We start from the raw sequence: 24,315 nt of genomic DNA, 5'->3' as shown, positions 1-24,315 counted from the left end.
CAGTTGAATGATTGTGATTGAAAAGCCTAAGGAGGCTGGTAAACATTGCAAATAGAGATTTGTATTCCTTACTAATATTCATAAACGTAACCATGTTGTAGCCTGAGAAAGGCTAAACCAATTCAAAGAATACATTTATTAACTACATTATCTCATTTAGCTGTAGCTTTTATAAACAACAAAAAAGACGTATTGACGAGTCGTTGAACCAGTCGTTGTCTGCTATCGTGTCAACTACTTTCCAGCTGAGCCACAGCACACACGCTAAATCTCCCTGAAAACACTGTAACATATTTATTCCTGTATTTATTCATTCATGTTTTTTTTCCTACATTTATTTATGCTTGTATCTATTTATACTTATGACATGTTCCGACCTCTAGGTGAGGTTTTGAGCTCTTTTAATTCCATCGTGTCACCAGCGGGCCCGGATACAGGAGGGGTAATATCGTTCTTATTATACATCCATCCATGGGTATTATGAGCGTTGTGGTTCAACGGTTCAACCGATCTGAATCGCTTCGTGAAGCAGTCACGTGGTTATTGACAGGCAGCGAGGCTTCGTTTGTCATCGATGACGTCACTGGCCCAAAACGATACAAGCCTCGACACATGCTTCACAAAAAGCTTCGGGGATTACTCGACACACGCTCCGAAGCCTCGGCGCAATACGTAACATCACTAGTTTATAGTCTGTTTTATTGTCTCTGTAAAAAAGGAAAATCTTTTTTTACTCTTATGTAAATTGTTGATATCCATGATGAGCATCTCATAGCTTTTGTCACATCCTGGCCCTGGCTGATCGCCTCACTCCCTCACCTGTGTATTTTTCGCTCCCTGTTAATCACCTGCCTGGCCTCAATGAGCCTCAGCTGTCCCTAATCATTACTCCACCTGTGTATTTAGTCTGTGCTGTTTCCTTGGTCAGTGCCTTGGTCTTGTCTGTATAGCAGAAAGTGCTCCATGTTTCTCTCCTGACGTAAGCTATTGTTCTAGCTGCTTAGCATTTGTACCAACCTAGTTGGTTGTTTTTTTGTTGCTTCTTTAGTAGTTATCCGCCAACTTAGTTGGTTGTTTTTCGTTGCTTCCAGTCAGTAAAATGTTTGATCAAGGCCGGTTTTATTTTTACCTTTTGGATTAAATGCTTGACTAAAGATATTTTTGCCTGGTTGTGCTCTTGAGTCCTATTATTTTTGTTTGCCCGTACTTGTGTCTGATAGCTTTGTTTCTTTTACGAAAAATCTGACTCGTTCAGGCCAGTGGAAAGGAAAAAAAGGCCTTTAATTATGATTAATTTGGGAGCATGCATTGAACATGGAAAGTAACCATTATTTGTATTAATTATTTAAGCAATAGCTCACGACAGGCCGTGGTATATGCTCAGTATATCACAGCTAAGGGGCGTGGTTCGGCCCGACGTGAAGCATGCAGTTTGCTTTTCAGCCCAACTGTATACAGTTTTTCTCAGACGCGGAGGGATACTGACTTGTTGTGAAAAGTAACTACAATTCTACCCGTGGTATATACGCTCAGTATATCACGGCTAAGAACCAATCAGATTGCTTGATTTGACTTGTCCGTTTTATAAAAAAATGTATATATATTATTACTTCTTTAAAAAATGTTTCATTTCTTTTACTTAAATATTTTGTATGTATATTTTTTATAATTGTAAATAATTTGTTATATTTACCTTTATGTGTATTATTTGGGCCAACCAGTGCCTTTATTGTCGAGACACAGTTATCATGTCAGTTATCTTTTGCATTTAATTATTTATTTTTAGCATTGTTGTGGCTTTTTTTGTTGTCTTGTTTCAATGTGGAACAATAATGTTGTTGTTCTTGTTCCTGTGATCTTCTGGTATAGAAAGTTAAGATAACTAATCACTCCAAGAGCTCCTCAGGTCAGAGTGCTGCAGCTCTTTCAAGATGTGGCTGTGTGTAATTCATCACTTGTCTGGCTCTTGGCTCTGTCGGAGGTAACTATTAAAAATACATCAGCACTGCTTTTATTCTGTAGCTGTAAATCAGGATGGCACAATCACAGCCCGACAGAGCTGGTGGTTAGAAAAGAAATACGAGTGTTACTTTCTTCGTATAATCAAATATTGATAGATTCTCACAGAGCTTGTGAGTTGGGATCACGCTGAGTGTTATTGCTTGCACTTGCTCTAATGTGTCGTAAGCTTCCCGTTAAAAGGTTTTGACACAGAAGTGTGGAGATAATGAGAATCTTCAAAGATTGCTGCATTCATTTATCACATGGAGACTGAAGTGACTGTAAAATCCTCATTTTCAAGAAAATATGTGTCTGGGTTATTTGACACATTTATCCTGATTTATATTGATCTAAAGTATTTCAAAGAACATTTTTTCTTTTTCTCAAAGGAAATGATACATTTACTAAAATCCTGATAGCTATAACCTTCCGATTAAGAGTAACTGATTACATTCCAGTGCTGTACTTAAGTACATGTTGAGATAATTTCACTTAATATGAGCATTTAAAATGTCAGCCCATATGTATTCAAACTATAATGTCTTACACATATTTATCTTACTTTTAGTTTATTCATATTTATAATAATTAGTTCTGGACTATACATATGTGTCTTCTTGCTGCACATGTTCATATCTTAGCATATGTTATGTGTTATTATTTATATTTATTATTTAAAATAGTTTCAAGCCTAAATGGTAACATGATCGAATATTTCACAACTAAAACTAAGATTAGATAAAAGTCAGAACAACTGAAAAATAGCAAAACATGCATTTGTTTTTTCCTTCCTCATTATTAAACTCAAGACCTCCCTGATTCATCCTGTGACCTTTAGAGAGTCCTGACCCGCGGTTTGGAACCACTTGAGTATTTCAAGTAGTTCAAACCAGTTTCTCTTGAGCTGCTGCAGCAGTGAAATGCTTCTCCACATGAAGCATCATTATTAATAATCCCACAACGTTTAATAAAAAATATCTGGAACAGACATTTTTCTGCAGAACACTTTTACCTACAGTATATACAAATTAGAATTTAAAGGACATTTTGCTTATTGTGCTACTATACTTTAATTTTCAAATGCTGGACTTCCCTTGTTAATTGTGTATTTCACATTGATTGATTTGTAATTTCACATACTTTTAAGTGCAAGATCTCGACTTAAACGGTATTCGAGAATCTAAAAACATGCATTATGTAAAGCGTAAGTGAATATGACTATGTGTGTATTTTAATAGTGACATTTGTTTATACGTGCCATTTGTTTTGTTAAAACTATTAAACATATTTCATTTGGAGTCTTCTGACACAAAGCTCTGAAAGTAACAGTTTTTAAAACCTAAAATAGCTTTTAGCACAAAGACATTAGCAATACATGTGAGTGCCTGATAAAGATGAAAGTCAATGGTGCAAATAAAACAAAGTTTACACCACAAAATGTTTATCCTAGTAATTGTTTAATCATGAAAACCAAAAAAGACGGACAAACACAACATCTGGACAAACATGTGTTTAAGTACAGTATAAATAAAACATATATTAAGACATGTAAAAGGAAGGTCAAACCAGGGTCTTTGTTTATCGTTCTACCGTTACGTACATTTGAAGAGAAGTGGTATCAAGTTAACAAAAAAAGTTATTCAAACACTTTGTTATTTACAAAACAGGACAGCAGACTGGGTTCAAATAGCGTTTGCAAATCATTTTCAGCATGTGAGACAAGAAAGAAAACAAATGTAGCAGAGAGTTCACACAGAAACCCAAACGGTGATTCAAGCATTATTAGTTTGAGTGACAGCTTACTTGACTGAATTTGAATCATCCTGAAGTAATAAAAGCCATCTGTTTAGGACTCCGAGCACAGAAATGTAATAATAAAAAAGGATTTGTAAACATTGTTTGACTCAGATCAGAAGGACAAGCAGCCGCAGGAGAAGAACTCATCAAATATTATATGATGTGAATATCCACGCATAAACTATGAGATGTTGACAGATTTCACTCAGTGGTGTGTTTCTAGCCGAGTTGAACTTTTCCACCAGATTTGAACAAATACAAAAATGTGTCATCGTGAAAAACAAATCTTTGAAAAGAAAGTAGTGATTTTTGAGTAAGGGCTGGGCAATATGAATAATTGTTTTGTAAATTTAGGACAATATCAATATTTATACTGCACAGCCCTAATAATAACTAACACTGAAACTTAAAACATGCTTAAAGGTGGGGGATTGCTGGATAAAAGATGTGGCCCAACCAAAATGCAATATTTTTCCAGTTCCTTGTTTTTTTGTATAAAATGACCAAGTGTTGTAATTTATATTGTGGAATCAATTAAAAAAAACAGCGACCCATCACCTTTCAGCAGTTGTCTTAGCTCCTGCGTCAGAGTGTTTATGGGAAAAAAAAATTCGGATCTTCCTCCCTCAATTCCCTCCATCTCGTCCTCCTCGTCCTCGTCCTCCTCAGATGGTGATGAAGCCACCCTGGTCGCTGCTGACGGACTCCGGCACCACGCAGCGCCCCTTTCTTCGAGTCACACGCCGCTTCCGGTGGAATTTAGCATAACAGCGAAACCCTGAAAGATGATGAATAATCTGTTAGCTAAATATCTTAAACAGATAAATGTGGACGTGGTAAAATACAGAAATTAAAGGGGCCCTAATCTGCACATTTTCAGGTAGATTTTTTTTAACGCCGTCAAAATCGCGTTAACGGCGATAATACATTTTTTGAACTAATTGCGTTAAAAATATTTAACGCAAGTGCAGAATGGCCCGCCCCATACATCCCACCAGTGGCAGCGCTAGGGTATGGCTGGGGTAGGCTACAGCCATACCAAGAAATGGCTTAGCCCCACCATGAACAATGATGTAAGCAAAATAAAGTCCGCCAACTCGCGCGGAGTAAATTGCACAGACAGCAGTTAGTAGGATTGATTTCAGCAGCCACTTGTCTGGAAATACCGAAGACCAGAAACGGTTTTGAAAACTTTTGTCACGTAGTGATTGTCTTCTCAATAGAACATCTTTGATAATGTCTTCTGGCCAATCAGAATCAAGATAACGGCGTGGTGTTGTTGCAGGAAGTCCCGACGGAGAATACTTTTTTCTGAATTAACGACCGAAGAAATCGCTGCATGTCTTCGGATTACATCTCTGGACTTGAGGGGTGTGCTCTAGGTCGTTACCAGCGTAAACTAGAGCTGTGTGGGTTGTCGGATTGCCCTTACAGACTGCGTTGATTTTGGCTGCATCTACGTTTAATTTCTGGAAACACCAGGTGAATACCTCACTTGTCACAATAATATTATCATGCCATTGCATATATGTGGTATTTTAGAGTTGACTAGATATTGATTAAGGCAATAGACTATGATATTCAGTACAGGAAGCTTAGCAACACCTAGACGGTGTACGGCTAAACCCTTGGCCTGCTTGCACCTCGCGTAAAACGGCGGATACCGGAAGTACGGTGTCGCCCTCGGCCCAATACCCGTATGTGTGTGTGAAAGAATGGTCACAACGTGCATTTGCGTACCGACGTACTTGTGAAGCTTTTCTAGAAGGGGGTTAGATCACCGGACGACAGAGTCGGTCTCCGTGTGCACAGACAGGGCTGCTGTTAACGTCGGTCTGTACAACGGAATTGTGCCAAAACTACGCCAACCGGCTGCGGAGGGAGACTCCCCTCCTTCATTGGAGTACTGCGCTAAAACAGCTGATCACAACGTTCACACCATGTTAAATGGATATATCCGCCTTCTTTCATTTATCTTTCCATTCCCACAACAATATACATAAAGAAATGGAATATTTTGGACATAGTTCGAATGGTAATTAATCATGATTAATTAATGCTTAAGCTGTGATTAATCTGATTAAACATTTTAATCGTTTGACAGACCTATTTTTTTAATGTTTTGCTTATACTGTGACCTGTTTATATGCTTTAATGTTCAAAAATATCTTTATTTTTCTCATAGTGCCTGTGCTGCAGCACCGCTTTTCACCCTCTGTCTGAAACCAGAGCCCAATCTGCTCTGATTGGTTTGCTGTCCGTCTCTGTTGTGATTGGTCAACTTCTTAGAGTATGTGTATGTGTGCCCCTCAGCCGATTACATACAACTATTTGTAGTGTTAGCCAATAGAAGCCTGAGTTACGTTGTGATGTCACCATGTTCTGGAAGTAAACAAAGGAGTCTAATGGAGGTGTTTCAGGCAGGGGGTGTGGGAGAGAAACTCCCTCTTGAGGAAACTTTGGGATTTTAGCTTTTACGTGCACAAAAACCTATATAACACACTACAGGAAAGGGGAGACCTCAAAAAGCACAACAGAGCCTCTTTAAGGCATTTGATTTAATAATTGCTGTTGGGTTGACAAACAGATTCTTAAAGGTCCCATGTCATGGCCATTTCATAATTCCATTGTTTGGAGGACTACTAGAATATATTTACATTGTTCAATGTTCCAAAATCACATCGGATTGTTGGAGCTCCTGCCCCCCCCCCCCCCCCCTCCCTGTGAGCCCACTGTGCTCTGATTGGTCAGCTCGCCCACTCTGTTCTGATGAGTCCACCGTTACAGCGGAACATCAGTGATTATGTGTTACATTGGCGTTAGCAACCAGAAAATGACACCAGTAAGGACAAACAGATGAGAATGCTGCGTGGGGTCTGGCTGCCGTGTTGGCGGGACGTTGCGCAGCTCGCTGCGAGGAGCGGACAGTGTGAGCTCTATTACTGGTGTCGTTTCCTGGTTGCTGCGTGGGGTCTGCGAGACATCGGGAAACTCAGCCTGAGCACCATAGGTGCGGGAAGGGGGGTGCTGCACCCCCAAACGCAGCGCACCTACAGTGTAAGCGCGCCACAGTTTCGCCGCTGCGAGGCTCCACTAGCACCCCCCCCCCAGCGCATCACAGTTTTGCCACTGAGAGAGTGTGTGCGTGTGAGGAGCTCCACGGATTGGTCCATTTGGGTATGGTCACGTCACTGTACCCAGCAAGAAAAATAGAAATCTCCAACGAGGCGTTCTGGGGCAGCACAGACAGGTATTTTCTGTGTTAGAGTTTTATTCGCTACAGGGTGTACTTTGAGGGTTTGTGACTCTGCAGACCGTTTACATGCAGAAAAAGCTACATAACACACAAGGGGACGGGGAATAACCAGAAAAGCACTTTATCTGATTAATAACTTTTTGACCTGGTTCCTCACTCACCATCCTCACACATGCAGTCATCGTAGCATTTGTTGTTGAGGCCTCTGTTGTGAGGTTGGCACTCATGTTGTCTCAAGTCACAACACCAACCTTTAAAGAAACAAACACATTATATAATCAACAATCAAACTCGGACACACTGCCAAGAACATGATTCAAATACAATATAGAAAAAGAGAGAGTTAGTTGTATGGGTAATAGCCACTTGCATGTTCCTCTTCAACCACTTTATCAAATCCTAAAAAAAGTTTTTTCTCAATCAGATTCTTACTATCAGGGACGATGTCCTGCATGAAAAGTAAATAATAGAATAATAAGAAATGTTTTGGTTATTTCACTTTTAAAAATTTCATTTTTTTGTGTTTTTTTCTCAATTATTTGAAAAGGGTGGAGTTTGATTGCATCTTTTGACCAATCAGGATTTAGCCATGTTTGATTTAAGGTGTGATGTTATATTGTTTTAGATCGGTATGAAGAAACATTTACTGATGTCTCTATAAAGCATTTCTGTACGTTGAATTTTGCAAGTAGAGTTCTAGTTTAGTAAATGATGTGTAGGATTTGATGTATTGTGCTGATTCTTTGCAGGATGTTATTGTGGTCATGTGTCATGCGGAGACTTTGAATGTTGTGTTGTGCTGTCTCCTCTGGCTGTGATGCAGACATTGACCTGGCAGACAGTCCAGGTGATGATCACACGGCTCGATGGTGTCAGCGTCCACAGTCACATTCCCACTGCTGAGGTTCTTACTCCGCCTCTTGTCTGCAGCAGAAAAGTAAATGGATTAAAGTTTGATCGTGAATGCTGGAGGTCTGATCAATACATAGCCCCAAACAAACAAACAGATTGATTCGTCTGTCACTCAGTTATCATTGAGGTTTTCTTTTTGCATCAACAACTGACAGACTGGTCTTAGTTTTATTAAAGAGGACATTATCATCTCTTTTTCACATTTGCCTCTACTGGGACATGTCTCCATGCTTTAATGTTCAAAAAGCTCTTTATTTGTCTCATACTGCCTGTGCTGCAGCACCTCTTTTCACCCTCTGTCTGAAACCAGAGCCCAGTCTGCTCTGATTGGTTAGCTGGCCGGCTCTGTTGTGATTAGTCAACCACTTAGATATGCCCCGCCCTTAGCCTATCACGTACAATGTGTTGGAGTGCTAGCCAATAGAAGCGCAATTATTATTTAGTGATGTCATTATGTTATGGGGCGTTTCATGTGTAAGACAAATAAGGCACTTTTTGAACATTAAAGCATAGACATGTCACAGTAGTGGCACAAAATACAAATATCAACCTGGAAATGAGCATGATATGTACTCTTCAAAGTAGTAACTGAGATTATAAGGATTTAATATGGCCATTTTTCACAAAACCTGTTTTCAAATCAGAGCTTTTTAATGAAATAAAGCCAACCTTTCTTCCTGGAGGCGGGCCAGATGTCCACAGGCTTCATGTCCTCATAGTCTGTCCAATCAAAGAGCGCCATGTCCAGCGTTGGCATCACATCTCCCTCTCCTTTACCCTTTCCAGACCGCTGAAAAAGGAAAGAGAACATTAAGTGACAGTTCTAGGGGTGTCACGAAGTACCCAACAACTACAATAACCATGGTATTTAAAAATGGGATTGAAAAACATTTTGTGTTTTTTTAGGTAATGTATGTGATAAATTGTTTATATCATTATTGCGCTTCTCCTTCCTCCACCAACTTTTGAACTCTATATCTGCATCTCTCTAAACTTGATGGTCGCTAGTTGCCACAAAAAATTGGAAACAAGGACATATGGCAAAAAACTCACAATTTTCAATATGCTGCCTTAGTCATGTGATTCAACAAGCAATTCAGATGTGGCTCCTCTTCCTGTGTCACATTTGAGCTCATTAGAATAAACCTCCCCACAACTTAGTTCATCCACCCACGTCTTGAGAACCTAATTAGCATCTTTCTTTTCTCAAGTCAATCACAGCTGACTGGGCTTTTTCGAAGAAAGACATTATGAGAAGAATACATGATACTTTCTAAATCACAGCATGTTATCTAAAAAGAACCCATAATACAAGTGTGAACAAAAGATGAGAATAATATGTGGTCTTTAAAGACAAATTTGACAGATTGCATTATTATTATATTTTTTATTTTACATTGTCTTAAGACAGCATCTCCCTGAATTCTTTTGGCCGCAATGTTGCGTAATGAAATTTGATATTTGACAACCCTAGGGGATTTTATAATTGATTATCTACTTCGTATTTCAGTGAGAACATTTGCATACCGAGCTAACGCACAATCTGTATCCAAACATGCTGATGCAGATCTGTAAACACCTAATCCCACCTGCCATTAGTTCCAGCATGCTGTGTAAACTCTGCCTCCATTGTAACAAATACATCTTATATCATATATTTATTTACATATTTAAAGACAATTGTGATCAGAATATGAAAATGTGTATTAAAAAAACGAGTGCCAAATGTGATGCTTTTCACCATACTTTAGAAGAGATCAATTGTGTCTCCTCAGATGATTGTGCAGTAGCAGCAGAGGTGTGGTTTGATTTGTTGTGTTTTTCATCACTGCAGTGTGTTTTTAATGAAACATATTTGACTTGTTGAGGCAAGCTACAGTAATGCCTCATTGATTCATAAAACGCCCCCTTAGAGTCAGCAAAGAGGAGCTTAAAAAACGATTGATCAGTTACAGCCTACTGCCCACAACCTGAATACAAATGTATATATTGCATCATTTATATTGTTAATACTTGTACAATAAACAGATTGAAGCGTACGGTTCATTACACACAACATCAGTGTTTATTTCTCTCCTGTGAGGGCAGCAGGCAACTGAATTTACTTTATTAATGAGATCCCTTAACAATGTGTAGACTCTGATTTCCTTACGTTGTAAGGATAAGGTACTTTATAAAATATACTTTTAAGTCTTTAATTACACTAATGTAACTGAAAACTGTTATTATTGGAATTAAAGAGGACATATGTGCCTCTACTGTGACATGTCTCCATGCTTTAATGTTCAAAAAGCTCTTTATTTCTCTCAGAATGCCAGTATGCCTGTGCTGCAGCACCTCTTTTCACCCTCTGTCTGAAACCAGAGCCCAGTCTGCTCTGATTGGTTAGCTGGCTAGCTGTGCTGTGTTTGGTCAACTGCTTAGAGATGTCCCGCCCCTTAGCCTATCGTACAATGTGTTGGAGCGCTAGCCAAAAGAAGCATGAGTGTTACAAAGTGATGTCATTATGTTACAGAGGTAAACACAGGAGTCCAATGGAGGAGTTTCAGGACGGGGGGGGAAGTGTGTGGGAGAGAAATAACATGACTTTAGTAATTACCATTGAAAGAAAGTACTTCAAGTTAAAGTTTCTGAGAGTATTTTTGCATTTATTTCAGCCAAGCAGTACTCTTTACCGGTTATTACTTATCAGACCAACACGTCCTAAAATATCTATTTGCCCTCCAAATAACCCCCCAGACAGCTAATTTTTCTAAACGTCTACTTATTTGGTTGAAGTTTAAAGCAAATAAAAGTTATTGATTAAGATATGAAAGAGTCTGGATCACATCTGAAAGAAACAAACTGCTGTCTGTGATGTTGAAGCCTCTCTGTACCTTTGTCTAGAGCCAAACAACAAAAGGTTATTCTAAGACATCTAAATCTAATAAAGACGTTTTTTGTCCCAAGAGAAAACACAATGGAACTTCCTCTCGCCAAACCATCGGCCAAAATGTCAGCACATTGGATATCCCATCATCAACAACAGACAAAAAAAAGCCTCTTGGCTAACTCTCATTTTCAGCAGTGTTAGGTGCCGTTGTTGCCGTTGAACTGGTTACACCGGGGAACTCGTGACGTTCAATAACGGTAGGAATGGGGCGTGTACTTTGAGGAGTACAAAGCCAGGTAAGGGTCAGTTTTACCATCACTTGCTTTTTTCAGCAGCCTTTTAACAATTTGGACCCCTTTTTCAGCCTGCCCATTAGCCCGTGGATACAGTGGGCTAGAGGTAAGATGCTGAAATCCATACTGCTCTGCAAACCGTCTGAATTCCTCACTGCTGTATTGTGGACCATTGTCACTGACAACACATTGTGGGATGCCATGTCTGGCGAAGAAGCCCTTCATATGTGTGATGATAGAAAGTGCTGATGTACTGGAGAGCTGTGCTACCTCAGGGTAGTTTGAATAATAGTCTATTAACAAAAGATAGTCCTTGCCATTCAGATGGAATAGATCAGTGCCCACCTTTTGCCATGGTGCAGCTGGAAGGTCTGCAGTCAGCATTGGCTCCTTTGTTTGTTTGTAGTGGTGTCTGAGACATGTGTCACATTTTCCTATCATGCTCTCAATGTCCATGTTGATGCCTGGCCAATAAACTGCTTCTCTGGCCCTCCTTTTACATTTTTCCATGCCAAGATGTCCCTCGTGGATACGATGTAGCATGTCCTGACGCATGGATTGAGGGATGACAATCCTGTTCTGTCGCAGCACCAGGCCATTTGCCACACTCTGGTCTGCCCGTACAGGATAGAACTGTGGACAACTTCCTTTTGTCCAACCATTGAAAGTATGGCAGGCCACTTTCTGTAGTGTAGGGTCTTTTTCTGTCTCCTGCACAATTTTCTGCAACATGACATCAGAAGCTGGGAGTGATGCCATCACCATGTCAATGTGTGCTTCAACATCATCACCAGCTGTGAATCTGAGACTTGTGTCAATGCTAGGTACAGGTGCCCTCGATAAAGTATCTGCCAGTACAATGTATTTACCTGGAGTCAGGGGCGGACTGGCCATTGGGAATACCGGGAGTTTCCCCGGTGGGCCGGTGCTGTGTGTGGGCCGGAGGGCCACAAAAAAAAAAAAAAAAAAAAAGTTTCTTAAAAAAAATATATATATTCTTTTTTTTTTTGCCTAAATCCTACCGGCCCACATTTGTAAGTGTTCCGGTGTTACGTAATCAGAATACAAAACTCAAGTAACTGTATTCAGCTCGCGTTACATTTAAAAAACGAATAATCTGATTACAGTTATTTTCGTAAACCTGAAGTGAATACATTTTGGATTACTTATTGGAATTATTGGTGGAAAGATTTCCTTCATTTACTTCAACATTTAAAAAAAATCGTCTCGGGGGAGCTTGCCCCCGGACCCCCCTAGAGGAGGTGAGGTCCACCACCTGCCCACCCTGTTAAATTGTCTCACCCACATTGAGGATGCTTCCTACGCCCATGTTTTATTCCATGCGTCAAGTCAGGCAAATTGGGTCCAAATGTTATTGCATTAATGATCTGTTAACATTAAAATCACTAAATATATGCTGTAACTATTTTGCTCTAGGCAACTCAAGGGCTCAGGTAATGTGATTACTATATGAATAATTGTCCAAAATAACATAAAATGCATAGTGTTTTTTGTTAAGTAACATACTTTCGTCGCCGGCCGGCCGATACATGCCGCGCATTAAGTGGGCCTGTCTGTCAATTAATCCCCGGGCCACTTTTTCGCCCCAGTCCGCCCCTGCCTGGAGTGTATATTAACTCAAAATCATATCGCTGCAGTTTCATCATCATGCGCTGGATTCTAGGTGACATGTCATTTAGGTTTTTCTTTATGATTGAAATCAGCGGTTTGTGATCAGTCTCAGCTGTAAAGGTTGGTAAACCATAAACGTAACTGTGAAACTTTCCACACCCATACACTAGACCCAGAGTCTCCTTTTCAATTTGCGCATAGCGCGTCTCAGTCTCTGTCATTGTTCGTGATGCGTATGCCACCGGCTGCCATTTGTCTCCATTTGCTTGAAGGAGTACAGCTCCCAATCCATCTTTAGATGCATCTGTAGAGATCTTTGTAGCTTTTGATGTATCAAAGAATGTAAGAACTGGCTCAGTAGTTAGAGTTTCCTTTAGTTTTTTCCATTCTTTTTCATTTGAAGCATTCCACTCAAAAACCTTGTTGTGTTGAAGCAGCTCTCTGAGGCATGTTGTCTTGGAGGAGAGGTTAGGTATGAATTTACCCAGGAAGTTTATCATTCCCATAACTCGCAGGACTCCTTTCTTGTCAGTGGGAGGAGGCATGTCCAGTATTGCTTGCACTTTTGCCAGATCAGGCTCCACCCCCTCTCCTGAGATCTTGTCTCCCAAGAAGGTCATTTCTGTGACCCCAAACTGACATTTATTTCTGTTCAATTTCAGCCCATTCACTTGGACTCTCTGTAGGAGATCTCTTAGTCTTTTGTCATGTTCTCGACGTGTTTTTCCCCAGACAAGTCATCTATGTACACTCTTGTGCCTTCCAGACCCTCTATTATGGACTCCATCGCCCTGTGGAAGATTTCTGGCGCTGAGATGATACCAAATGGCAACCTCAAAAAACAGTATCTCCCAAATGGTGTGTTGAAGGTGCAAAGCTTGCTGCTTTCTGGGTCCAACTTCAGCTGACAAAATCCCTGCGAAGCATCCATTTTGCTGAAATATTTTGCACCTGCCATTTCACAGGTTATCTCCTCACGTTTTGGGATTTGGTAGTGTTCTCTTTTGATATTCTCATTCAGATCCTTTGGATCAAGACAGACTCTTAAGTCACCAGTTTTCTTTTTTACACATGTGTTACGGTTGCTGTTTGTCTGCTCCTTAATCTGCTGGGATTGTTTGCAGCTGTGTGCGTGTGTGTGATTATGCAAATGAGCTGTGTGGTTGCCCCAACATCATTAGCTGCCCATCCTCTGTCCCGCCTCTGAAGATGGGGATTGGATTGACGTTGTCCAATCGCAGCGCACAGCTGGCGCACACCTGCTGGGGAGGAGTACAAAGGCTGCGGACTATCACCACTCTGGAGGCTCTGCTGTGTGAGCGGAGGCCTCTCGCTTGTTGCTCTCGTTTGTGTGCAAATGTGTAACCAGTGGTTAACTAGTGTGATCTTGTGTGTTAGTAGTGCCTAGAGTAGCTTAGTTAGAGGTTAGAGTAGTTTATATAGTGTTTAGAGTAGCTTAGGGTTTTATGACTGTTGCCTTTAGTTTAGTGGTGTGTTTTGTATAAATTCCCTGTGTTAGTCTGTACCACTTTTAAAGTGAGGTTTCGTGTAGTTCCTTATTTAGTGTGAGTGTTATTTGTTTGTATGTACAGACTCCTTTTTAAGAGTCCTCCCTTAGTTTGGTTATCTGTTGACCTGTGCCCTTTTGGCCCTTTTGTTTGTTTCAGGCTGCCTGCCTGCCATTTTGTTTACCGCTGCTATTATAAATAAATCACTTATAATTATACCAATACCAATCTGGTTGTGTTTCTTCCCTTTAGTTCCCCTAGCCCAGGGGTGGCCAACCAGTCAGAGGTTAAGAGCCACATTTTTTCTATGTTACTGCAAAGAGCCACATCAAACACACAGGCACTGATACCGCTTGTTTCCGTTTTTTTGTTTTCTGGAGACAAGATTTCAACCACGTCACTGATGCATTTTTGTGGCATTGGGATATATATTTTTTAAATCCTCTGGAGCAGAGAGAGGAGCTGTGGATTATTGTTATTGATTAATGCATCAGTGTTTCTTAGGGTCAAAAACACTAAATTCACAACTTAAAATGAAAGCGTTTAGTTTATTTAATAAAAGAGCACATGTTCAATGTGAAAAGTGACAGTAGTTATAGATTATTTGCAATTTGGTGCTATATATATTTAAAAAAAAAAATTATATATATTTTTTAAACACCTTGAATTTCAGGGGGGGGGGGCGGGGCTCCGTTGGCGGGGCGCAGCGCCCCTCCAAAACAATGGTAGGAGAAACACTGGATAGTGTTTAATCAACGATAGGTTTCCCCCCCTCAAAGGTGATTGGTTCACTGCATCGCAGGTATTATTGTGATTGGCTCTTGGGCCACATCAAAATTAGACTTGCTGTCATCCTCTCATACTGACACCTGACACCACACATACACACGTAGGGAGAGCCGGGACGAAAGTAACGGAGCGATTTTATCCGAGCCCAAACAACTTTGACCGGCCAAATTACGTTAATACTTAACAGACCTACTAAATATCAGGTTGAACTGTCAGGAGTAGCTAGCTAGTGTTGTCACGATACCAACATTTTGGTTTCGATACCAAGTCAAGAATTGCGATTCCGATTATTTTTCGATACTTTTCTTAAAAAACAGTCTTAAATGTAATTATTGTGCTTTATTTCACACCAGAACCATAACCATAACACAAACTTTTAAACAATGAGAACAATAAATTAAATAAATGACAAGATTTCCTATTAAATACAATTAATACATTTCTTACAGACAGGCCTCGTGGTGTCCGTAGGCTTGCCCTCACTGTCAGAGATATCGCTCAAATACTTCCAAATTTCGCTTCTGGCGTCTTTTTTGTCAACAAGCCGAGGCGCAGCGGCAGTTGCACTCCCACTTGCAGCCATGCTTCTCGCTTTCTCACATGCTCTGGCAGCTAGCGCGTGCACGAGAGAGGGGAGGGACTTAGAGCGTGCTTGAGAGGGGAGGGACTGCAGGCACGGCTGCAGTGCAGGGAGTGGAAGCAGAGCGCTGAACACACACGGCTCTTATTAAAACGGCGCTTTCTCACCGGAGTACTTTCCCCCGTCATTCTTAAAGTACCGATACTAATGAAACGGAGGAATCGTAACGTTTTTAACGACAGGGTATCGCGGTATACCTTTCAAGTATCGGTACACCGTGCAACACTAGTCAGGAGTCAGTGTCTCTCCCCCAAACTCACACATATACAATTCGATATGAACTGAAGAGCCGCATGAAACTAGGCAAAGAGCCGCATGCGGCTCGAGAGCCGCGGGTTGGCCACCCCTGCCCTAGCCTAATAGGGAACGTAACAACATGTGATGGAGTTCACCCAGTCAGTAGGCTCCTCCACTCGCTCAATAACACCCAGTAGTGTCATCCTGTTAAGCTCTTTTTTTAAACCCGCTCGTAGTGGTGCTGGCACTCTTCTTGGGGCGTGCACTACAGGCTTGGCATCATCCTTGAGCTGGATCTTGTAAGTGAACGGCAAGGTCCCTTGTCCTTTAAAAACTGTTGGGAATTCCTTTACAATGTCAACTGTTCCAGCAAACTGCGTGTGGTTTGTATTTCTGCATTATTTGTCCATTACTATATCCCCACTGTTTATTTGATAGATCCTCTTAACCAGTCCTAGGTCCTCTGAAGCTTTGTCGCCCAGGAGTGATTCATGCCCATTAGGCACAATGACAAACAACAGGCTGTACTGTTTGCCTTTCACTGTCAACTTGAGTCGACATTTCCCTTTTGTCTCAATTGGCTGCCCGTTGTATGCCTTCAGTGGTTTGTTCTTTTCTGAGATACTTCTAGGTTTCTCTCTAAGTGCCTTGAGATCATTCACATTAATTAAATTAGCTTTAGCCCCAGTGTCAATCTGAAATGGCACAATTGTCCCATTTACTAGGATTGGTGCAGTCCATTTGTCATCTGATAAAGCATTTACAGTACCTTTTGGACTCTGAGCCATTTTCGTCATGTGACACCATTTTGATGAAAAATGTTTCCCTTAAATCATCACTGTCATGAGTCTTCAACTCTGTGCACCTTATTCCATTTATTTTTTTCTTTGGAGAGGCACATCTTTGCATAATGATTTTGTCCTTTGCACTTTGCACACATTTTCCCATAAGCAGGACATTGTCTTGGAGTGTGTTTTTCCCCACATCTCTTGCAGCTGAACGACTGTTCGTCATCATTGTTTTTATCTCTGTATCTTTTCCACTGTTTTGCTTCAACTGACACAGCGTTCACTCCCTCGTCATGTTGGCTTGCTGCTCCATGTGCAGGTTCATTAAATGTCAGTACATGTTGGCGCGCTAGCTCACTGGCGTGGCATATTTTAATGGCGCTCTACATCGTGAGTTCTGTTTCCCTCAATAATTTCTCTCTGATTTTCCTGTCATCAGTCCCAAACACTATCTGGTCTCTAATCATAGAGTCTCTGAGATAATTGAAATTACAGGATTTTGCCTTTAGCTTGAGGTCTGTGAGAAAGTTATCAAACGTCTCTCCCTGATGCTGCATTCTTGTGCGAAAGACGTACCTTTCAAATGTTTCGTTCTTTTTCGATAGGCAGTGCTCATCAAACTTTTTTAAGACACCATCCAACTTATCTTTGTCCTCTGGTTGAGCAAACACAAAAGTATTGTCGACTTCCAATGCTTCTGGTCCGGCAACGGTTAGCAGTATTGCTATTTTTCTAGCATCTGACTTTGTATCCGCTCCGACAGCTGCAGCATACAGCAGAAACTGTTGCTTGAATGTCCTCCATTTCGCATCCACATTTCCAGTCAGATTTAACGGACTTGGCGGTTTTAATGCATCCATTCTGCGTTGCTTCCTGCTCCCGACAAAGATTTACCCGTGTCCTGGTACCATGTAATGTTCTTATTGGTTATAAATAAGACATCTTCTTGTATCTTTAGACTAGCTTATACTAGCCAACTTTATTAGCCAACATGCAGTCACATCACATCTTGTTCTGCTAACATCTATGTCCATAGATGTTATACTGCCGCCTAGTGGTAACATATATGCATTGTAACTAAAGCATAAACACCTATCATTACAATATCTATAACTAGTTTAGGTAGTTTGAGAGGTAATTAAATTAGCTACGTGTGATATTCTAACCTGAAGTGTGTATTTTGTCCGCTCACCGCTGCATGTGATCAAGCAGCAGAGCTCTCTCTCCCGTCAGATTAGACTTCACTCGCGTTTATGTCTATTCTTTCACACACAGTGACGTCACAGCTACCCACAATGCAACGCGCGCCATATATTTTTTTATAAAGACGCCATTTTTCTGGAGGTGCAAAAATCCTGGCGATGCTAATATAAACAGCTAGCTAATGTAGCCAGGCAGAGCGCACTAGGTTTTTTTTCTGAATTAACGATCGAAGAAATCGCTGCATGTCTTCGGATTACATCTCTGGACTTGAGGGGTGTGCTCTAGGTCGTTACCAGCGTAAACTAGAGCTGTGTGGGTTGTTGGATGTACAATGTATGGAATTACGACCCTCAAAAGTGGCCTTCGGTCGATTTTGGCAGCATCTACGTCTATCTTCTGGAAACACCAGGTGAATACCCCACGTGTCACAATAATATTATCATGCCAATGCATATATGTGGTATTTTAGAGTTGACTATATTGATTAAGGAATAGACTATGATATTCTGTATGCACCTCGTGTGAAATGGTTGATACCGGAAGTACGGTGTCGCCCTCGGCCCAAAACCCGTATGTGTGTGTGAAAGAATATCGATCAGATAGCTAGTTCTAGCTAATGATAGGACTACCTGCTTATTAAAATACACCTAAACAATAAGTGTCGCTATGCAACTGGGTGAGGCCGCAAAGTATAGCGCAGCATTATGCATTTGTTTACATGCCCACCGGAACCCCGAGGCATTACCAACCGATCAACGCACAATCAACCCATACAGGACATGTCTTTCTCCACATTACATTAACGGAGCCTACACACCGCGGCGTGCGTTGCCGCTTGGCGGTGGGCGTGTCTTGAGCTTGGGGAGTCAACGCGAGCAACGCGACCAACAACCAATCACATGAATGTCCCGCCCCGGACATACAAAGCAAAGCTCATGCTACATCCATGCTGGCTAAATATACTGTCTATGCTTGCTAGCTGTCCATTCAAACGAAGTACACTGGATATAAACTCCTCAAACAGGCGAAAACCTACCAGTTTCACCCACTGTCTCTGCCACCTCCCCCCATGCCTGGCTCCTCCGGTTTGTATCCCTGTATGTAAAGAGGGACTGGTCATATAGTACCGGGTGATTCCCTACCGCCACGATAATTTTCTCCTCCATTTTTTGACATATGGGAAATAACTGCGGTCTGGTTCTCCCAACATACACGCGGTTTGATTGGCTAGCGCTTGTACTGTCAGATTTGCATACGCGGGATTTGATTGGCTGACGCCTCCGTCGAGGCGGCAAAAGTAGAACATTGCTCTACGCAGCGAGCACCGCGAGAAAAGCTACGCTTTGCTCCCACAATGCAGTTCGGCGAATCGTGACGTCACCCCATTCAAAGTGAATGGGCAGAAGCGGCCTAGACATTAGAATTGACTATTCTTGTCTGTCACATACTCTTCTTGTCTGTCACATAAGTGGCGCAACTGAAGCGGTATTGCGCTAAAGGGAAATTATTTTTGACCGGACATTTTGACCGTAGAGATTTAGATTTGCCGGCTATTAACGGCCCGTCCACACAGCGGCGTGCGTTGAAGCTTCCAACGCTTCTGCCCATTCACTTTGAATGGGGTGACGTCACTTTTAGCCGAACTGCATTTTGGGAAGCGACGTGGAGCGTTGCTGGCATTGCTGGCTTCAAAAGTTGAGCAATGTTCAACTTTTGACGCCTCGACAGAGGCGTCAGCCAATGAAATCCCGTTTATGCAAATCTGCCAGTACAAGCGCTAGCCAATCAAACCGCGTGTATGCTGGGAGAGACTACGCAGGTCATTTCCTCATATTTCAAAAAATGGAGGGAAAATTCATTATAGCGGTAGTGAATCACCCGGTGCTGTATGATCAGTCTCTGTTCATCTACCGGGATACAAACCGGAGGAGCGAGGCATGGAGGGAGGTGGCAGAGACAGTGGATGAAACTGGTAGGTTTTCGCCTGTTTGGGGATTTTATATCCAGTTTACTTCGTTTTAACATTGCTATTGCTTTGTATGTCGGGGGCGGGAGATTCATGTGATTGGTTGTTGGTCGCGTTGCTCGCAAAAAATCCCCAAGCTTCAGATACGCCCACCTCCAAGCGTCAACGCAGGCTGCTGTGTGGACGCTCCGTAACGGGAACTCTGACGTCGCCATTTTGTATGCTTCGCGGATGCGCTCGGCTCCTCTCGACTGCTGCTCGGGTCTGCTCGGTCAGCTTCCGGATGAGGAGGCATTCGTTCGACCAACTTACAGTAGATAACATTACAAACATTTTTAACAGGGGCCATAATAGTGTAAATAATGTTTGTTTTGGCAGTTATAACTGAATGTAATGTTTTCTACTTTTTTACATCTGGGAAGGCATTTGCCTTCATCAGATGGAAAGTGTCTTGACCAACAACTTAAGTATTTCTTATAGCTATGCAGGGCATGCAAGCGAGCAAACACAAACAAGAATAAACAAACAAGTGAAATGAAGAATAATATTGAAACATATAATATTGTGGTGGTTCATCTTATAATTCAGTCTAGAGAATGCACCAGACAGCATCTCAGACCTGCAAACATCTACATTTTCTAGGGGAGGCCCCCCAAACCCTTCGTGCGTCATTTCGTCTGTGCGCATTTTTCAGCGCAATCTCTATTGGGCTCAGGGCCATCTGTAAATTAGCTTAGATAGCCCACAAGGCCATCTCCCAAAATCCTTAATGTCATGCACTGTATCTGCTACTTTTCTCTCGCGTATAGCCCGTTCGTTCACACGAGGCGGACACGTAAACGCGCAAACGGGTCCCAAGGTGGATAGATCTGCAAACGGAATGCTCTGGGGGGGCAAACGGCTCCGTGTATATGTTATACGATCATTTTCTGATAACAATGAAATAGCCCCGACTCCCTCTCCCCACGTCTCCTGCTGCTGCTGGGCTGTCAGAAGAGGGGGAGGAAAAGAGAGGCAGGCACCGTTTATTATTATTATATAGAGTCGAATCATTTGTTTTAAAGCTCAATAAATAACAAAGAAGACCGGCACTTTTCTAATTTTGTCCAGAAGATTTAAACTTTAACGGACATGTTGACCGGCGATTTTTTTTTTTAGCGGAAACTCTGCCGCATGGTCCCCTCGTCCCCTGGAAGAGGCGGAGAGGTGGGTGTTTTTCATCTGCTGGTGGACTACCGGAGAGATTTACAGCAGGAGCACACGCCGTCCACCGCGGAGAATAAACAGAAGGGCAACCATGCTCTGGGGTCTTCTTCGCTGCTTTTGGTGTATTTTGTGGCGGCAGCAGCGCCACTTACAGGCCCGGCATATGTACTACATATATATCGAGCAGTCTCGTGTGAACGGACACGTTAATCGAGCCGAATGCGTGTGAACCATAGTGTGAACGGAACACTTTTTTGAGAACGTATTCGGTGCGTAAACACAAACGTACCCGTTTCGTCCTCGTGTAAATGGGGCTTTAATTAATGTGCTGTTAATAATCAACAACAAAATAGAGTGCAAATCACATTCATGCTCCCCAGAGAGGAGACATCGTTTCATTTGACTGATACTGATATAGTCCTCACTCTTGGATTTCCCAGAGGATAAAAGCAGGGTTTTTGCCCAGGAACTAAACGACAGTAAGACATTTATCAGTAAAAGGGCATTGTTCGACATGCTGGGGGTAAATTAAACATTACAGTCTGAGGCTTCTACTCTGGGCTTGATAGACAAGTGTAACAAGTCTAAGCTGTTACAAATATATTGTACAGTGGATTGCAAACATCAATATTTTACCTTTACAACCTAGTTAGTGCAATCAATCAAATACTTTTAATTGATCTTTTAATCATTTAAAAAAAAAAAATCAGCTTATTTATCTTATACATTTTAATAAATGTATTTTGTTTTTTCATTTTGTCTTATGTCTTCCTTTGTTTTACTGAGAGGGTTATCTGTCGTGAATTCTTGCATCATTATTTATTTCATTGTACTTTCTTATGATCATACCTTTTTTACCTTCTTGAGTTCCTTGAATTATGTGTACAAAAGGCTTCGTTTGAGCTGAATTGAATTTCTTGTTCTCTGTTTTTATTTTTGTTAAAGCACTTTGAGCTGCACCTGGTGTAGGAAAAGTGCAATACAAACAGGGTCCTGAAGTAAAATGTAATACCTTTTAAGACCTTTTTTAAGACCCTTTCCATTTTTAAGACCTCATCGCCACTTTGAGTTTTAACCGGTTACATTGGCGACACATTTACTACAGTATTGATTGTCCTTCCTCCTTATCTTCCAACCATTTGGACGCAAACTTGCATTTCCCCATAACGATGTTGTTTAACAACCGGCGTAAACGGACCTTCGCGCGCTATCAAGCAGTGAGCGTGCGATGTCCTGTTCAGATGACGTCAAATCCAGCGGGATGCCATAATTAAACTACACAGAATCACACTACACACCTACGCCATGATTACATTCAGGCAGACTGTATAATACAACCTCTTTGGAGAATTTATATACTTATTGAAAACAAGCTACAAAATGTAATACCTTGGAAAATGGTGTATAATACTTTTTAATATCCTTCATTTTCGCTAAATTAATTGATCAACTTTTAATACTTTTTAAGACCCCGCGGACCCCCTGACGAATAAAGCTTTATTATTATTCATATGAGGATAATACATTCAGAATAGCAAGAATCCAGCGAGTACATTACAAAATAGCCAAACAGTTAAATGCTGGTGCAAATTTTGTAGGGTACATTTGTATAATGTTCATGTATTTTATCATGTTTTTTTGCGAGTAATATTCAGTAACAAAAGAAAGAATAAAAGATAATGAGCATTGTAAATCTGTGCTTGCCTCCAGGATAGTTAAAGGTTGGGTACCTTTGAACGGTTCCAAAAATTCCTATAAAAGTCGGAGAGCACCACCTTAAATTAATATTTCTCCCTCAGTAAAATATAATCATTCAGAATATTGCTATAAAACAAAACTCAAATGTTTGTATTCATAACCCTCTGTAATAGAAGCCATAAAAAACATTACCGCTGTCACTTTCCTCACACATATGAAGCTAAATATAAAGTATAATTAAGCCAGCAGGACTTTGAAACGTCCCTTGAGGAATACTCGGCCGATGAAAGACATCCATCAAAAAATAAGAATCAACCTCCTCATGGAAACAGATCCATACTTGTTTCCTTCCACCCTCAGGAAATAAGCGTATATGGAAATATCAACTAGATGAATTGCAGGGGGCTGTGTCGTGGTGCTCAGCTGCTCATTAAACCATCAGCAGAAGATCGAACATTCATTAAGAAACACGATGTGTGCTCGCGCCAGGTTCAAGGCTCTCTTTTCTTCTGAGGTGAAATAATATTTCACTCTAATAGTGTTCTAATGGTAAAGACACACACAGATTCAGGCTCTCGGTCTTTATATGCTGTTTTAACTGTTATTAAACTAGCATTGGTTTTAGTACATCCACCTGGTAGAGGTCATAAGGGGGTTCAAAATGATAACCGTAAAATCCTTTCAGAAGAACATCTTGATTCAAAACTCCAGTCTAAGTACACTGAACAAAAATATAAATGCAACACTTTTGTTTTTGCTCCCATTTTTCATGAGATGAACTCAAAGATCTAAAACATTTTCTATATACACAAAATAACCATTTCTCTCAAATATTGTTCACAAATCTGAAAAAATCTGTGATAGTGAGCACTTCTACTTTGCCGAGATAATCCATCCCACCTCACAGGTGTGGCATATCAAGATGCTGATTAGACAGCATGATTATTGCACAGGTGTGCCTTAGGCTGGCCACAATAAAAGGCCACTCTGAAACGTGCAGTTTCTTTTTTTGGGGGGGTCCGAAAACCAGTCAGTATCTGGTGTGACCACCACTTGCCTCACGCAGTGCAACACATCTCCTTCACATAGAGTTGAACAGGTTGTTGATTGTGGCCTGTGGAATGTTGGTCCACTCCTCTTCAATGGCTGTGCGAAGTTGCTGGATATTGGCAGGAACTGGAACACGCTGTCGTATACGCCGATCCAGAGCATCCCAAACATGCTCAATGGGTGACATGTCCGGTGAGTATGCTGGCCATGCAAGAACTGGGATGTTTTCAGCCTCCAGGAATTGTGTACAGATCCTTGCAACATGGGCCCGTGCATTATCATGCTGCAACATGAGGTGATGGTCGTGGATGAATGGCACAACAATGGGCCTGAGGATCTCGTCACGGTATCTCTGTGCATTCACAATGCCATCAATAAAATGCACCTGTGTTCGTCGTCCATAACATACGCCTGCCCATACCATAACCCCACCACCACCATGGGCCACTCGATTCACAACATTGACA

General features: G+C 41.3%; 1 protein-coding gene across 3 annotated transcripts in view; it reads right to left on the bottom strand.

Moving 5' to 3' along the window:
- Positions 1-3,439: 3,439 nt before the first annotated feature.
- The window catches only part of draxin (dorsal inhibitory axon guidance protein), a 37,543-nt gene continuing 16,667 nt past the window's right edge, over positions 3,440-24,315 (bottom strand). The window contains exons 1-5 of one of the 3 annotated variants that reach the window (XM_034205629.1): positions 11,477-12,109; positions 8,636-8,756; positions 7,886-7,978; positions 7,216-7,305; positions 4,464-4,576 (exon numbers count right to left, since the gene is read on the bottom strand). In XM_034205629.1, the coding sequence (XP_034061520.1) occupies positions 4,464-4,576; positions 7,216-7,305; positions 7,886-7,978; positions 8,636-8,756; positions 11,477-12,025 (966 nt within the window). In that variant the 5' untranslated portion in view covers positions 12,026-12,109. Of the gene's footprint in view, positions 4,577-7,215; positions 7,306-7,885; positions 7,979-8,635; positions 8,757-11,476; positions 12,110-24,315 lie in introns of those variants that run through there. The other 2 variants (XM_034205627.1, XM_034205628.1) reach the window with 2 other exon arrangements.

This window comes from Gymnodraco acuticeps, unplaced genomic scaffold, assembly GCF_902827175.1.
Source record: "Gymnodraco acuticeps unplaced genomic scaffold, fGymAcu1.1, whole genome shotgun sequence".
Classification (NCBI taxonomy): Eukaryota; Metazoa; Chordata; class Actinopteri; order Perciformes; family Bathydraconidae; genus Gymnodraco; species Gymnodraco acuticeps.
The sequence above is the reverse complement of the archived record's forward strand: the minus strand, read 5'-3'. Positions and strand labels throughout refer to the sequence as shown.